This window comes from Schistocerca piceifrons, chromosome 7 (genome assembly GCF_021461385.2).
Source record: "Schistocerca piceifrons isolate TAMUIC-IGC-003096 chromosome 7, iqSchPice1.1, whole genome shotgun sequence".
Classification (NCBI taxonomy): Eukaryota; Metazoa; Arthropoda; class Insecta; order Orthoptera; family Acrididae; genus Schistocerca; species Schistocerca piceifrons.
In genome coordinates this window covers 439,110,794-439,127,641 of record NC_060144.1, presented here as the reverse complement: position 1 = coordinate 439,127,641, position 16,848 = coordinate 439,110,794, and the positions used below count along the sequence as shown (strand labels likewise).

General features: G+C 39.5%; 1 protein-coding gene across 1 annotated transcript in view; it reads right to left on the bottom strand.

Moving 5' to 3' along the window:
* The window catches only part of LOC124805053 (calpain-D-like), a 114,368-nt gene that overhangs the window by 9,043 nt on the left and 88,477 nt on the right, over nt 1-16,848 (bottom strand). The window contains exons 12-13 of the mRNA XM_047265476.1: nt 11,841-11,986; nt 1,208-1,386 (exon numbers count right to left, since the gene is read on the bottom strand). Coding sequence (XP_047121432.1) covers nt 1,208-1,386; nt 11,841-11,986 — 325 coding nt within the window. The remainder of the gene's footprint in view (nt 1-1,207; nt 1,387-11,840; nt 11,987-16,848) is intronic.

Here is a 16,848-nt window from a genome sequence, read left to right as displayed (position 1 = left end):
CCAACGATAGGCACTATCCACCAAACCTAGTCTGCAAACAGAGCCGCCCCCCCCCCCCCCCAAGCCCTCCCCCCCACCCCAGTGCTGCATAGGGGCATTTACTTCATCACCCAATATAATCCCAGATTGAAGCAACTGAACCATTTCCTTTCCCAATGTTTTGACTATCTATCATCGAGCCCAGAAATAAGGGACATCCTACCTACAATCCTTCCCATCCTGAAACTGCATTCCACCACTCACCTGACCTACACAACATCCTGATCCGTCCCACTGCCTCAGCGGCCGTATCACTGTGGAAGACCCAGATATAAGACCTGCCCAGCTCACCAACCCCGCACAACCTACTTCAGTCCTAGTGTCACGGGCTTATCTCATCCCATCAGAGGCACGACCAGCTGAGTTCACAATCTGTGGCGTCAGGATCCTCCCCCAGCAGCAGCTTTTCTGAACTACACAGATGAGAGTTATCCTTGTAGTTTCCCATGTAGTTCTTTTCATTCAGAATATCTATGACATTACTGTTATTTATACAAATATGCACATGATAGATGATCCAGAAATTTTTAACATTGAAAGTTTGAGCAAAACTGCTAGATATCAACTGCAATTTGCATGACAATGATTATCAATGTACTGTTCAAACTGTTTATTTATTTACTGAAAAGTGTGCATTAAAAGACTCACTTTTCTGCCTTCGATACACAAACAAAAATGGGTATATGAAATAAAAGTGTAGTCTCATATCTGTGAGTATGATGTGTGTACACCTTCAAAGCTTAGTCTCATATCTGTGAGTATGATGTGTGTACACCTTCAAAGCTTATCTCTAAAAGAGAAGTGAATAACCTGGCAGATCATACAAGGTTAATAGGAACATGTGAACTGCTATATTCCAAAGTTGCTATCTTCCAAATGGAATTGTCTAGTAACGTTATCTATAATCAATTTTCAATCATTACTTGACTTGTTACCATTGCCTTAAAATTTCCCCTACATGTAGCCAACTCAATGACATCATCTACACTAGTGTGCCAATGATGAACACTGCAGTGTTTCTCTCTCTCAAAACACATCACGTCTTACGGAAAGATGTAGGTAATGATCATGGAACCTGGCAACTGCACTTCCTACTTTCTTATATCAGCCACTTTCACACTTTCTAAATTCACATCTTAGAGACTGCAGTGCCTTTTTCTTAACTTACCTGTGCAATGGAGGAACAGAGTCAACAGTACGAAGCTCTCCTCTTGTTGAGACCACGTTGTAGCTCTCCTGACAGTCACACTTCACATGGATCCATTTATTCTCATGACGATTTTCCACCATCACAACTAATCCTGCCCAACCTTTTGTGAGATAGTATGCAGTCATTCCTTCACGGCCCTGGAAATTCGACATTGAAATAATATTAAATAATCCATGATAAATTTAATTTTACACTTGGCGTGGTGTTAGGTTTGTTTAATACTTGGCAGTTACTCATTGTTACTCACATAGTGCTACTGGGAAGCTCAACTGTGCACCTGAAGTGTTATATCTCACATGCCTTGTTACTGTTTATATGTTTGTTCTCTCTATCTGTGAGGAAGAAATTTTATTTTCTTCTTCTTTTGGAAAAGCTACTTAGCAGTAGAGGCCCAAAAAAATATGTTTATATCAGAAATATACCATAATAGAATGCAATATTACAAACAGACTGCTCAATTATCTTCTGAAGATTTGAATATTTGGTATGTTCTCCGTGCTTGTCATCCTATTATAATGCATCAAGTGATGTCACAAATTTGGCAATAAAGGTACAAAACAGTCAGTAAATGAACTTCGCATTTTCTTCTACTATATTTATTGTAGTTTATTGTATATTTCTCTTTATAATAATTACCAGTTTCATTCAAATTTTGAAAATTTTCAGATCAAATGTAGGTGTAGAGCCATCTGCCAGTTTCATGTGCTGTGTACAGCCTCCATAAGTCACAAGTGGCTCAACTGTTAATGGGCCAATACTGTTGCTCAGTAAAAAATGGAATTTAAAAGAGTGTGTGCATTGTATGTCAGAGAAAACATCCCAAAGCAATTCCTACATAACATGCAGTCTGGAAAAATTAGTGTGGATACCACACAAATAAAGGGGGGGGGGGGGGGGGGGGGGGAGCAGCAAGAAGATGAATGGTATCAAATAAACTTTCAAAATCAAAATGAACACATTTGTAGAATGACAATATCAAGTTTCTAGTAGAATTTTGCATAGTTATAATATAACTACTGGTAGCATATGCGATAGTTATGTCCAATAGACCATTGTTAACTGGCCTCTGTCTGTAGAGTAGCTTTCCTAATACTCCTATCCAGTTATGGTAACTGTGTGTTGTCAAAAAACAATGGATTTTATAATTTATAGACTTTATCGTAATAAATACAGAATAATTCAGTACATGCAAGCTCCTGAGGAAACTTCTCCAGTAAAAATGAAAAGTAAGGCTGTTAACATAACCATGGTGCAATTATGTTTAAACCTTTTAAGTGGATTTATTTAAAGAACTAATTATCTCAAAAGCTCTCCATAAGCTTATTTGTATATGAAATATGGTCTTAACCTTTCCATGAAAATATAACCATACATTTATTGCAATTTAAAAAAAGGAAAAAATTGAGAAAGAGGCTGTTAGGAAGCAGTCGTTCTTATGCACCACACCGTAAAGGTGTGGGGTAGTAAAATAATACATGAATACAAATAAAGTGGGTTAGGAAGAAGGGAGATATGATTTAGTGAAAATGTAATACCTTCATATGGTGGCGAACAAATGATTCTCATGAACATACTTTAGAATCTTGCTTATCCTCCTTCTTATGTTTTAGAATAAATTCGAAGATTTAACTGTGGTAGCACATGTTTGAAACAATGCAAAGTCATAGTAGTTGCGGTATAAATGTCAACACTAATTGCACATATTTGTATTTTGATGACACATACAGACAAGAAGAAAATTGCAAAACGATAAGATTCAATGAGAATTATATAATATATTAAACTCTCTCTCTCTCTCTCTCTCTCTCTCTCTCTCTCTCTCTCTCTCTCTCTCTCTCTCTCTCTCTCTCTCACACACACACACACACACACACACACACACACACACACACACACACACACAAAAAAATACCTGAAATACCTGTATGGCCACATTTTGCCAGCTGAATACATAACGACAAGCCAGGACTGCAATTTAATAGGTAGACTGGTGTGAGGAGTAGTGCGGGGTAGAATGGATGAAAAAAGAAAAGAAATGGGGAGTGGGAGAGAGCTCGGGAAGAGTAGATGATAATTTGGAGGGGGGCAGGAGGTGTATGAGGTAGGAATGTGGGAGGAAGGAGCAGCAGGTGCACGGGATAGGAATGTGACCCACAGTCACCATAACTACTGAGTTCACGTAGTGCATGATGTGCTTAAGTAATCGAACTGGGTATGTTGTCCTCGATGGTGAGTGTTCATTGGAGGTGAGGGTATCATCTGGAGAGCCCCAGGGAAGTGTGGTGGGTCCACTGTTGTTTTCTATCTACATAAATGATCTTTTGGATAGGGTGGATAGCAATGTGCGGCTGTTTGCTGATGATGCTGTGGTGTACGGGAAGGTGTCGTCGTCGAGCGACTGTAGGAGGATACAAGATGACTTGGACAGGATTTGTGATTGGTGTAAAGAATTGCAGCTAACTCTAAATATAGATAAATGTAAATTAATGCAGATGAATAGGAAAAAGAATTCCGTAATGTTTGAATACTCCATTAGTAGTGTAGCGCTTGACACAAGTCACGTCGATTAAATATTTGGGCATAACATTGCAGAGCGATATGAAGTGGGACAAGCATGTAATGGCAGTTGTGGGGAAGGCGGATAGTCGTCTTCGGTTCATTGGTAGAATTTTGGGAAGATGTGGTTCATCTGTAAAGGAGACCGCTTATAAAACACTAATACGACCTATTCTTGAGTACTGCTCAAGTGTTTGGGATCCCTATCAGGTCGGATTGAGGGAGGACATAGAAGTAATTCAGAGGCAGGCTGCTAGATTTGTTACTGGTAGGTTTGATCATCACACGAGTGTTACGGAAATGCTTCAGGTACTCGGGTGGGAGTCTCTGGAGGAAAGGAGGCGATCTTTTCATGAATCACTACTGAGGAAATTTAGAGAACCAGCATTTGAGGCTGACTACAGTACAATTTTACTGCCGCCAACTTATATTTCGCAGAAAGACCACAAAGGTAAGATAAGAGAGATTAGGGCTCGTACAGAGGCATATAGGCAGTCATTTTTCCCTCGTTCTGTTTGGGAGTGAAACAGGGAGAGAAGATGCTAGTTGTGGTACGAGGTACCCTCCGCCATGCACCGTATGGTGGATTGCGGAGTATGTATGTAGATGTAGATGTCTTAAGGGAATGGATTAGGAGGGGTTGACAGAACAGAGGAAGAGGAGATAGTGGAGATGAGGGCATGGGTCCAGTCAGTTATTAAAGACTGAGGCCAGCAGGGTTATGGGAATTGATGATTTATTGCAAGGTATAACTCCAGTCTATGTAGTTCAGAAAAGCTGCTGCTGGGAGAAAGAATCCAGATGACATGAGTTGTGAAGCAGCCATTGAAATCAACACATTGGGCTCAGCTGCATGTTCCATCACTGGGTGGTCAACCCTGTTTTTGGCCACAGTTTGGCAATGGCCATTCATTCAGGTGGACAATTGGTTGGTGGTCATGCCCGCATAAAATGCTGTACAGAAATTTCAGCAGAGCTGATGTATGACATGGATGATTTCAATGGCGGCCCTGCCTCTGATGAGATAAGATAAGCTTTTGCAGGGACTGAAGTAGGATATGCTGGGTGGATGAATCACACAGGTCTTTCACCTGTGTCTTCCAGAGAAATATGAAACAAGTGGCAACGTGTTGGGACTGTCTGCCTCCTCTTTAGGAAGAGTAGGAAAGATTGTGGGCACAATTCAATACTTATTCAAAGCCCTAGTGAAGGACATAGTTTAGTTGCTACAGTCCAGGATATCATTGGGCGATGAGCAACACCCTCCTTAGTAGCTGGTTCTTGGGGTTGGTGGGAGGATTAAGGGTGTGGGGATTTGACATGGGAAATCTCATTGTGGAGTAGATTGGGTGGACAGTGCCTGTCTGCAAAGGTCTGTGTGAGATCTTCAGCACACTGAGGATAGGAATTCTCATCACTGCAGATGTGCCATTCTCAGGTAGCTAGACAATGTAGCGCTTTTTTTTTTATTTATTTATTTTATCCGTAAAGGATGACAGCTCTAAAAATACAGGAACTGTTGATGGAAGTACATATGGAGCCATCAGAGAGGTGAAAGGCAAGGTCCAGGAATCTGGAACTTTAGGCCGAGGAGGACCAGGTGAAGTGAATCAGAGCCTATTGAAGCTTTGAAGGAATGAGGAAATGAGGGCAGGTTGTCTTGACCCTGGGTCCAGATCATGATGATACCATCAACGAATTTGAACCAGACAATGGGTGTAGCATTTTGGAAGGCTAGGAAGGTGTCATATAGGTGACCTATAAACAGATTAGCATAGGAAAGACTCATGTAGGTGCCAAGGCTGTACCATGGATTTGTTTATACAAGGTGTTTGACTGTTACAGATACAAGAAAGGAGCAGGTAGAGTACAACGAAAAAATCAAATAATCTTAACAAAAATCCAGAAACCAGTGATTTTGCTGGTACAAGTGCAGTCATGACAGTGTTACAACACTATTAATGTCTAAGGCTCCGCTGATGTTGCAGTTTTTTTGCTAGCACCTTGCTGTCAATTAATTGAGTACATTACTTTCATTGGTGTGAAGGAAAGAATGACCTTGAATTGACATCATAGCTAAAGTTTCATGCCGTGCTGGCAATACACAGAGAGCAAGGCTGCAGCTAAAGGCAGCCTTATCTTCCAGGTACCAGTTCCTACAGTGAATAGCAAATGCATCTGAAGTGGTTGCCCTGGCTTCACAGATATTTTCAAATGAAGAAATGACTGACATTCACTTCCTGTACGGACTTGCTAATGGCAATGTACACTGGAAGCAGCACGATTTTATCATGAAGCATATCCTCGACTTAGACAGCCAGACAGCAGAATATTTGCTAGGTCCCATAAGCACCTGCACATGAGACTGTTTAATTTCAGCCCAACATGCAACAAGCAGATAGACCAGCAAGGGTGTTGACACTACAAATGTACGAGTTTATATTGCAACAGGTAGACACAATGCCAGGCACAAGTACAAGAAGGATTGCTGCATTAGAACATGTTTCATTCTCCACCACATGGCAAGTATTAGGTGAGGGATGGCTGTGCCTGTGTCAAGTGTAAAGCATGCTCGACATGGCACACTGGATTTTCCATTTTGGGTTGTCTTCTGCCAATGGAGATCCTTATAAAATGTAGCAATGATTCACAGTTCCTCATGGGCAACAAAGCATGCTTTACACAAGGCATACTATGATCATCCACAACACACACTTTCGGGTTTACGAGAACCCCCACTGAGATGGCACATCAGCAGAGACTTTCCATTAATGTTAGGCAGTGCCATGATGATCAGTTGATAGCGCCACATTTCCTATCTGTCTGACTTGTATGTACCTTCATTTCCTGCAGCACAAGCTAATCAACTACTTGGATGATTTTCTTTTTGGTGAAAGGAATCATATGTGGTACATGCATGATGGTGCATTGGTACACCTTCATCTAGCTGTCTGGGATAAAATCGCACAAGTGTATTTCTTGCAGCTTAGCAATACCATGGCTTCAAGATCCCCTGACTTGAACCCACTTTTTTTGTGATATTTAAAGTCAACGGTGTATTCCAGTCATGTTGATAGTGTCAGTGAAATCAGAGAATGCATAGTGTATGGTTGTCAATGTTTTCAGAACCTTTTTTGAACTGGATGGGCATCGATGAGGAGACGTACTGAAGTCTGCCTTCACATGAATGGTGGTCATGTGGAACACTTGTTGCAATATGTTTGTCTTCAAGTACATATCTGCAGTACGGGTCTTTGGGGACTCTTTTAAACAGCATTCATGTACTCAGCCATAAAATGTCCTATTGGCGCACCCATTGGTTTCTGGATCTATGTTTATTTGTATTATTTGTTTGTTTAATAGTCCTCTACTCATCCATCTTATTTTTAACTATAATAGTGTAACAACCTATATATCTTCTGCTAAAAGGAGAAGTATATATGGGTGAGAGTGTAATTAGTTAAATTTATATATAAGACATCTGGACACAGGGCCAAGACAGCCTGTCCTAATTCCTCCATAGCCTCAACACCTCTGTCTTTTGCTTCATTTGGTCCTCCCCTGCCCAACCTGCCACCTTACTGGAAGTTGACCTCCAAATCTCTGATGGCTCCATCTGTACTTATGTTCATACCAAACCCACTAACTATTAACAACTCATGCATTTTACAGCTGTCATCCCCTCCACACCAAAAAATAACTCCAATATACTCTGACCATATGTGGGCAGCACATCTGTAGTAATAAGCATTCCAGAGCCCAGTATGCTAAAGGTCTCACACAGACAGGCGCCATCCAACAAACCTAGTCCACAAACAGATTTCCTGTGTCATATTCTCATTATTCTAATACCCTTCCTCTCAAGAACAAGATGCAAAGAAGCATGCCCCTTTTAACCCAATACATCCCAGACTGGAACAACTGAACCATACCCTTCATCAAAGCTTTGACTATTAAAACTGTGTGCCCGACCGAGACTCGAACTCGTGCCGAGTTCGAGTCTCGGTCGGGCACACAGTTTTAATCTGCCAGGAAGTTTCATATCAGCGCACACTCCGCTGCAGAGTGAAAATCTCATTCTGGAAAGCTTTGACTATCTTCACCAAGTCCAGAAATGAAGGACATCATGCACACAGTTCTCCCTAAGAGGTATTCTACTGTCCACCCAACTTAAACATTATCCTGGTCCATCCCTATGCCACACACACTCCCATCTTCTTGCCACATGCATGATATTCCCACGGAAGACCCGGGTGCAACACCTGTCTGAATCACCCACCCAGCATTTCCAAATCCAGTCCCATCACATGCTTATTGTATCCCATGAAAGGCACAGGTGCCTTTGAAAACAGTCCAGTCATGTACCAGCTTTGCTGCAATTTCTGCATAGCATTTGATGCGGCCACGACTGCCAACCAACTATACACCTAAATGAATGGCCACCTTGTATGTTTTCATTTAGTAGTTTAATATGGAGTAATGTTCAGGGGTAACACCACCTTAAGAAAGAAAGTTTTCACTGCACAAAAATGTGCTGTAAGAATAATATGCGGTGCCCATCCACAATCATCTTGTAGATGTCCGTTTAAGCAGTTGGGCTTTCTGACACTGCTTCACACTAAATTTATTCCCTCATGAAGTTTGTTGCAAATAATCCACTACAGTTCAAAAGGAACAATGATGTACACAATTACAATACCAGAAGGAAAAATAACATTCATTACTCCACATTAAAGTTGTCTTTAGCACAAAAAGGGATGCACAATGCTGCAAACAAATTTTGGTCACTTAGCCAGTGATAAAAAGTCTTACAAAAAGCAAAGTAAAATTTGAAAACAAACAGAGGAAGTTTCTCCTTGACAATTCCTTCTGTTCCGTAGAAGAATTTCTATTCCTGTAATGTGTAAAAGGTGGTGGATGGGAACTGTAAACTCACATCTGTATCTCATAAAAAAAAGAACCTTGGAAATGTTCAGTAACCATATGTACAAATTAATTTGTGATGTGAATGATGTAAAATGACTCATTTCATATCGTTACAATCTATCATGCAAAATGAGCCATGGAACATGTAACTAACTAACTAACTTCCAAACTGTGGCTAAGAGTAGACTTGATCACTCAGTGACAAAACACACTACCGAGCACAGTATGCTTGTTTCCAATGGCTGCTACATGACTCCGAAACTTTACTCCAGCATCATCTATTCTGAACTACATAGATAGGTGTGTAATCTTCCTCACCTCAATCTCCACAAACCCTCTGAAACCACACCTTCATTCCCAAAGTTTTCTCTACCTCTGTTCTGTCACACCCACCTAATCCACTACACCCCGTCACCAGTTGCAAACTCACCAGTTGCAGTGTTTGTGGGTTGCATTCCTAACCCACACACCTGCTGCTTCTCCCTTCTGCATTCCTATCTTGTACACCTGCTGCCTCCCTCTGAACCATCATCCTGCTCCTGCTCCCCGTTTCTTTTCTGTCTTCACTCACTCTACCCCATACCACCCCTCACACCCTTCTACCTCACAAACTGTAGTCCCCACATTCTGTATTCAACTGGCACAATTTAGAGAGAGAGAGAGAGAGAGCGAGTGTGTGTGTGTGTGTGTGTGTGTGTGTGTGTGTGTGTGTGTGCGCTCATGCTCTAAAAAGGATTCATCCAAAAGCTGCCATAGTTTTTAGTCTGGTTTATGTTCCTGTCAATGACTCACAGCCTCTACTAGTTGTTACTTTTACTCCTAAATTGTTTAAATTCTGCAAGAATTTTTCACACCCTCTTAACAATGAATCAGTGATGGATCTAAAGTTTACTTTGTTCTCTTGGAGATGACATGTAATTTACTACTTTTGCTGTTCTGTGGTACAGCTCACTAGAATGTAATATTGCTCAGAAATTTACACTACATAATTCTACAAATCTAGATTGGATTTTTTGGAGGGGGAGGCAAGGCACATATGAATATAATTCCACAAGACTCAGCATAAGTCTGCTGCTGTTCATAATGTACATAATTGACCTTAGCAGTATTTCTCTTTAGAATAACAATCCATTTTTAAAAACATTTGACAACACGGGAAAGTGTAAATAATGTGTTTAAAAAGTTGTTACACAGTTTTCTGCAATTCCTCTCTCCCTTCATTGACAATAAGAACATGCAGCACCTACAACTGTGTACACTAAAGGTTACAACAACAAAGAACTAAGTTAAAGCATACAAAGAGTTGGTGTGTAAGGCAAAATAACAACAAATTTTCGATTTACATAATGATAAGGTTGAAACTGAATAATTTACATGTTTTAGAACTTCTTCAATGGCTCAGTTAAGCACTTTTGCACTTTGTGTCATTTTAGGCCTCAGAGAGAAACAAATCATTATGTAAACATACTTTGTTTATTATAAAATTATGAGACAGATGATTATGATGACAGTCAAACAACTAACATCATATCATAAATTTCTGGCCAGTACTAAACTTCAGAAGATGTAATTTCAGTCCCCCCCTCATCCTCACACTAGGTAGGTTTCTCTCTTCTGGGATTCTTAGTGACCTCTTCCTTTCTAAGCTTCCCAACCCCCACCCCCCCACCCCACCCCTCTCTCTCTCTCTCTCTCTCTCTCTCTCTCTCTCTCTCACACACACACACACACACACACATCCCAAGAAAGGAACTATTTGTTCTGAAAACTATGATAGTATGTGTACCATCTGAAAAGGTTTACAGGTTGTTGCAAGATAGGCTGTGCTGAGAAATAATTTTTAAGAAAGAAATTCGATATGTTGCATCTTTTCCAAATTAGTTAGTACTGAAGTTAGCCAATCAGGTTGTTGCACGTGTAAATTCAAGCTGATGGCCAGAGACAATGACACTAAACATATTATGCATTTGGTTTCCTAAAACTGAACAAGAGAGTAATTCAAAAATTGTGCATGGGACGGTAGTAAGGATCAAACCCAAGCCAAATGATGAGCTGCCTCGTGCATTATCATTTACGCTATGAGAACAACTGACACTAATTGTACCTGGCAGGCTACTTACATTTGTGTATGCAAAGGTCTGAATGGCTGACTTAAATGCTAATTAGCTTAGAAACAGTGCAATGTATCAAATTTTTTCTTAACAATTCTCTCTCAACACAAACTGCCGAACAACACACTTACAAGATTTTCAGACTGTTTCTGACCGCCCTGTACATATCTATCGACTATTGAAATGTCTCCTCCTGCAGGTAATTACTAGTCATAAATTTGGTCTGTAATATTACAGTTTTCTCAAGTGAGTTTTTCCTTGATGTAATGTACTTTGCTTACTTTCATTCACAGTAATGTCATCTGGAATTTACCTTGTGATAACTATCATTTAACACAGAATGTTTTCATTCTCCAGAAGCATGTCACAACAATATTATGTTGTGCTCACCAATCATCATCTTAGACACACCTATTTAAGCAATTAGTTCTCTTAATTACAGCATCACAGCACATCTCTCCTGAAATTTGTTCTAAAGAATACATTATTTCTTCAAAGGGATAATGAAATCCATAATTCCACTACTAGAAGGAAAAATTATCTTCATTAAAATATCTTTAGCTCAGACAGGACCAAGAAATACTGCTATCAAAATATTGCATCACTCACTTGATGATACAAGATGTGTGAAAATTGCACAGCTGAATTAGAAAAACAGCTAAACAAAGTTCCTTATAGGCAACACCTCCTACTTGAAAGAAGCATTTTCAATTAGAAATTTGTCATTTATTCAGTACTGAAGTGTTACTTATGTACTTCTGTCATAAAATTAAATATTATTTTCTGTTGTGTGAACTAATATTCAAATGGTCAACATGCAAACACATTGAAATACAAATTAAGTTAATAACCTGGAAACTGACTTGTTCCATGTTTCTATGATTCACCGTGCAAGTGACTTGTGGGACATGTAACTAACTATAGTCAGAAACTAGAATTTAAATCACAAAATTTCATCAAATGTGATGAAATATCATATTAAACAACTGAGTACATACCTCATGCCTCTGACCCTTTGAAAGAGTTAAGCTTATTATAGCATCTGCAAGTACATAAGCTGGTGGTGAAATCTGCTCCACTAATAAACGTTTTGAGCTGTGGATTGCCAATACATACTCTGGATAATTTGCAGGATCATTTATACCTAAAAATAAGAGGTAAGGGAACTTATAAATAAAACCATTATCTATTAAATTACTAGCAATAAAAATTTTGTGGAATTACATGATAAAATTTGTTCATAAGATAATATTGTACTTTAAAATCTGATTACAGTGTGTGACATAAAACGTGAGAATGGTGTAACTAAATGACGGGGGAGGGGGAGCACCCGCACGTATGCACGCGCTCGCATGTGCATGACACACTTGCACTTATTGTCAATTAAGGGGCAGTAAAAGAAGGGTATGGAACCGTATACCACTGACCAGTGTATGTTCATCATGTCTACTTACTGGTTCATGCAAAAAGCAGTGTCACAGAAGCTTTATAAGTGACTATAGTTTTTATGCCTCAGTGAGAGCTTCATTTAGAATATGTTGTATAAAAGCAAAACAACAGTAACAAATCTTTTGCTTGATTGTGGAGCTCATCCCTCTTTCTCAGCAGAAATTTTCAGGGGGTGTGCAATATTGTCTGGAAGTTGTTCTTGATGGTGTTGAGCCACAGCCACGTAATATTTTTTTAAAAGAGCAACCTGCCATTTGACTGTGTATTACTATATTTATCTTCAGTACTATATAGATTTCAGCTTTTGTGCCATTATGACTTACAATCCAAAAGTTGTTAAACCATGATTATGTCCTGTCCGTTAGGGCAAGTCCAAAGCAGGTCTCTGCTTTGGACTGCCTTAACAGATATGACATAATAATGATCCAGCAGCTTTTAGCATTTTAGTTGATAACGGCACAAAAGCTGAAATCTAGATACTACTGAAGATAAATATGGTAATACACAGTCAAATGGCACTTTACTCTTTTAAAAACTATTTCCATGGAAACCATTGCAAGTTTAAAAAAAAGTTTCTTCCAGCAGCTTGTTCTATTCTGTAACAGAATATTTTATTTAAGAACTAGTAGATTACATGTGCAGCAATATTGCACATTTAATTTTGTTATTAGACTAAATATTCTCTTCTGTTATTTGAACTCGAGTGTGCATGATCGGCATGCACACACTTTTAAATATGAATCAAGCTAATAGCTTATAGACTGACTTGTTTGATGTCATTACGATACATTGTGCAAGTGACCAACAAGACATATAACTAATTTAACATCTGGCACAGGAAATACAGCATTCATACACAAAAAGCCAAAGGGCAGCAAAGAGATGAATGATGGCTGCCCATTATTATACTATGATGCAGGAGCTGAAGCCAAATGATGTGTCTTATTTTAAATGGTTCCTGCATCTCTCTTTCAGATCAAGATGTACCCTGTATATTAAGTTATTTACTAGTGGAATGATGTTTCATGTAATTGCCAGGTGAAATTATAAAACATGGGTAGTGGTAACCATTACATCAGCTACTCTTCCTGAGAAATTTCTGTACACTCATGAAACTGTTGTCCCATTTACATAATTTTGAACATGCTTTATTGATCTAGTGCTCTTAACCAAAATGGTGGCCATGAATGTGTACAGCCCATTACCAATATATTTAAATTACAGGAATACAGGTAACTTGCCACAAACTTTTACACAGTATTATGCAGATAACATCTATAGGGTGTGATCAAGAAATATGCCAAATTATTTTATTAGAAACAAAGTAATAAGCTTAAATGGAATTTGATTTAATCTCCTTCAAAGTACTGTCCTCAGCTGGCAGTGCACTTATACCACTGCTGAATCCATGACCGGACGCATTTCTTGAAGGCTTCTCTCAGAATGGTGTTCAGTGGTCTGTCATGGCCCTCTCAGGAATGGTGTCCATGTGTTTCTCTTTCAGCACAGTTTTAATTCGTAGGAAGAGCCATAAGTCACATGGTGGTAAATCTGGCAAGTAAGGCAGATGTAGACAGACAGGAGCACTTTTCCAGCCAAAACTTTTGAATCAAAAGTGAGGTGTGGCAAGGCGCATTGTAATGATGAAGAGTTGTTCTCTTTGGAATTAACTCTGACTGCACTATGCCCTCAATTTTTTTTTTTAAGAAAAAAAGAAAAGAGCATGACTTTCACTGATATGTCATTTTAGGATGAGGAGATTCACTGGTTTTCCATTGGGAACTCTGAACTTTCGTCTTGTAACTTCCCATAGACCCAAGTTTCATCTCCAGTTACAAGTCTGTATACGAGACTGGATCTGAATGAAGACGATCCTACAGTTCCATACAAACCAACACGTGATTTTCCTTTTGTTCATCACTCAAAATTCTGGGAACGAATTTTGCACTCACCATCTCATTTGCATATTATTGGTTAAAATGCTTTGCACAGACCCAAGATGCTAAGTTCTTTGGTAGGGTCTCAAATTGTTTTCATCTGTCTGAACAAAAAAATTTTACGTTTTCTTCTGTTTTTGAACTTAATGGATGTCCCAGACATTGTTTGGTTTCTACAAACACATTTCTGCTTTTAAATCACTCATACCATGTGTGAACAGTCTTTGGAGTTAAAGAATTATTACCATACACCAATTTCAAAATTTCATGAGTTCCTTTGGCTCTTTTTTGCCACCTGAAACAGAATTTAATGTTCACATGTTGTTCAAAATCCGTGATACATGACAGACACAGTAAACACAACCTCACTCTAACGTCTCTGGATGCTGACAGACAAGTCAGAACATGTTCCAGCTTGACACTGCCTGTCTCAACAGGTCAGGCTACCAGACAAATTACACCAAAATGGTTGTAGTGACAGCAGTTGCTGCGGAAACAAATCCATTAACCATATTTTTGATCACACCTCATATGTTTGAATTATATATAAACTGCCACAGGATGCATATTATTTGATTTATTTGACTATTTTTGCTCATTTAACTAGAAGCACCCTGAGATTTTCATTGCCCTGGTGGCATGCAGGATATTCGCAACTGATGAGGGAAACTAGTAGAATAAATCAAATAATACATGACCAATGGCACTTTATCTGTGCATTCATTACAATGGTTGTTGTGTATTCTGCAGGTGATTCCTGTGTTTGCTATCTTTTCAAAGACAATGTGTTTGTAACTTCCCGGTCCACAAATCTGCAACACTCACCCCCTTTTTCATTTTTTCTCCTTTGGTGTATGGTGAGAGGTCACCTGTACTGAGTCTTGCACAGCAGAATACTGTAATCAGAATATCACCGAGAATGCTACACAGTATATGCCCTGAAAATGTCATATACTACTGCTGTGAAATGTGTTGCATGGAGTGCATAGGAGCAGTTAGTGTCACTGGTTGGCATGCTGCAGATCACCAGTTCGGATATGACCACCAGCAAATATTTGTTTTTAGTATTTATCATTTCTGAAAATCTGAGAATTTCTTATGTTTTTTTAATGTGTGGATATTCTCAAATATTCGATATTTGAATAAATAGCACCACTCTCTTTTCAGGAGGTATTTCTATTCTGTATGTAATGAACAAGGTTTTGTTAAGCATTATGCATCACTGATGAACCTGCTTTTGGATCTGGACTTGATTTTGGTTATGAGTGACATTTTTGGTGGAGAAGCTGGGTACATCTACATCACCACAGCTCCAATTAGGCAATGTAAAACCTGGTGCCTACATGGACAGGATCTGGAATGCAAGTAAGTATACATTGCTTCAAAGATCTGTATAATCAGGACATGAATGGATTCTAAGCCAGCAATGTCAGCTTCACATGTGACATCTAACAGCATTTTCCAGAGTTACTGGTTAGGACTTGAAGCAATGATTGGAAGGATTCAGTTGGATCACCACATTCAACAGGTGGATAATATGATGTGTTTGGTGAATGTGCACTTTGATGGCACACTACAGCAGTGGTTTGAGAACTATGAAGACAAGCTCGATAGCTGGGACAAATTCCAGGCTGAATGGAAGAAAACATCAGGTGCAGATCAACAGTAGGTCTGCTTAGTGGAAGAACAATGGAAGAACAGGTTCCCAATGTCATGGAGAAATGACACAGTCTTACATACAGAAGGTTTAGTGCCTATGCCACACTGTGAATCTGAGTATGACAGAAGCCAACAAAATCTCACTCTTGATTAAATGAGTCACAGGAGACATGTACCATGTTCTTCTGGTAAAGGACATCACAACAACGAAAGAATTCATTATCTAGTGCCAATGCATTGAGGAAATGGAACAGAAAAAGAGTCAGACAAAAGTGACTCCCAAACATGGTATCTATGGTGGCAAGGTAGTAAGAGAACAGATGTAGCTGTGTAAGGCAGCTCAACAGATAGCCGCCATGAATGTCAGCCCCATACATCAGGATGTAGTACAGATCATTGAAGGAGGGGTGTATTGATTTGCCAGTCAAATGTACCACGATAAATGTACTTATGCTGCACCCATGAAATGACAGCCATACCCATCCAACACAGGTACAAGTACAACCAACTCCTCTGCCAAGCACAACAGCAGACATTGGGGGGGGGGGGGGGGGGATATGCCAGTTTGCTTCCACTGTATATGCCCTGGGTATGTTGTACATCACTGCAGAAAAAGATGAGTGTTCAATGATGACTATATCAGAAGGCATCAACTAACACAACAGCACTATTAATAATAGTCAACTGCAGTTGATTACAGTAGATCTGCAGAAAGAAGCCCACTGTCATAACATGGATGAAGTTGCTCTCCAACATGGTTAGGCAGTCCCCATCACTGAACACAGGTACTAACCTCTCACCTAGCTGCCCAATTCAGGAAAACCAAGTGAGGCAACCACCTATGGACATGGTGCAAACCCTCCATGGATGATAGCTGCCCAACTGTCAGAAATTCTCATAAACACCAACCTGTCTGGGCGCTAGTTGACTAAGGTGCTTCTATTTTGTGTAATGTTAAATG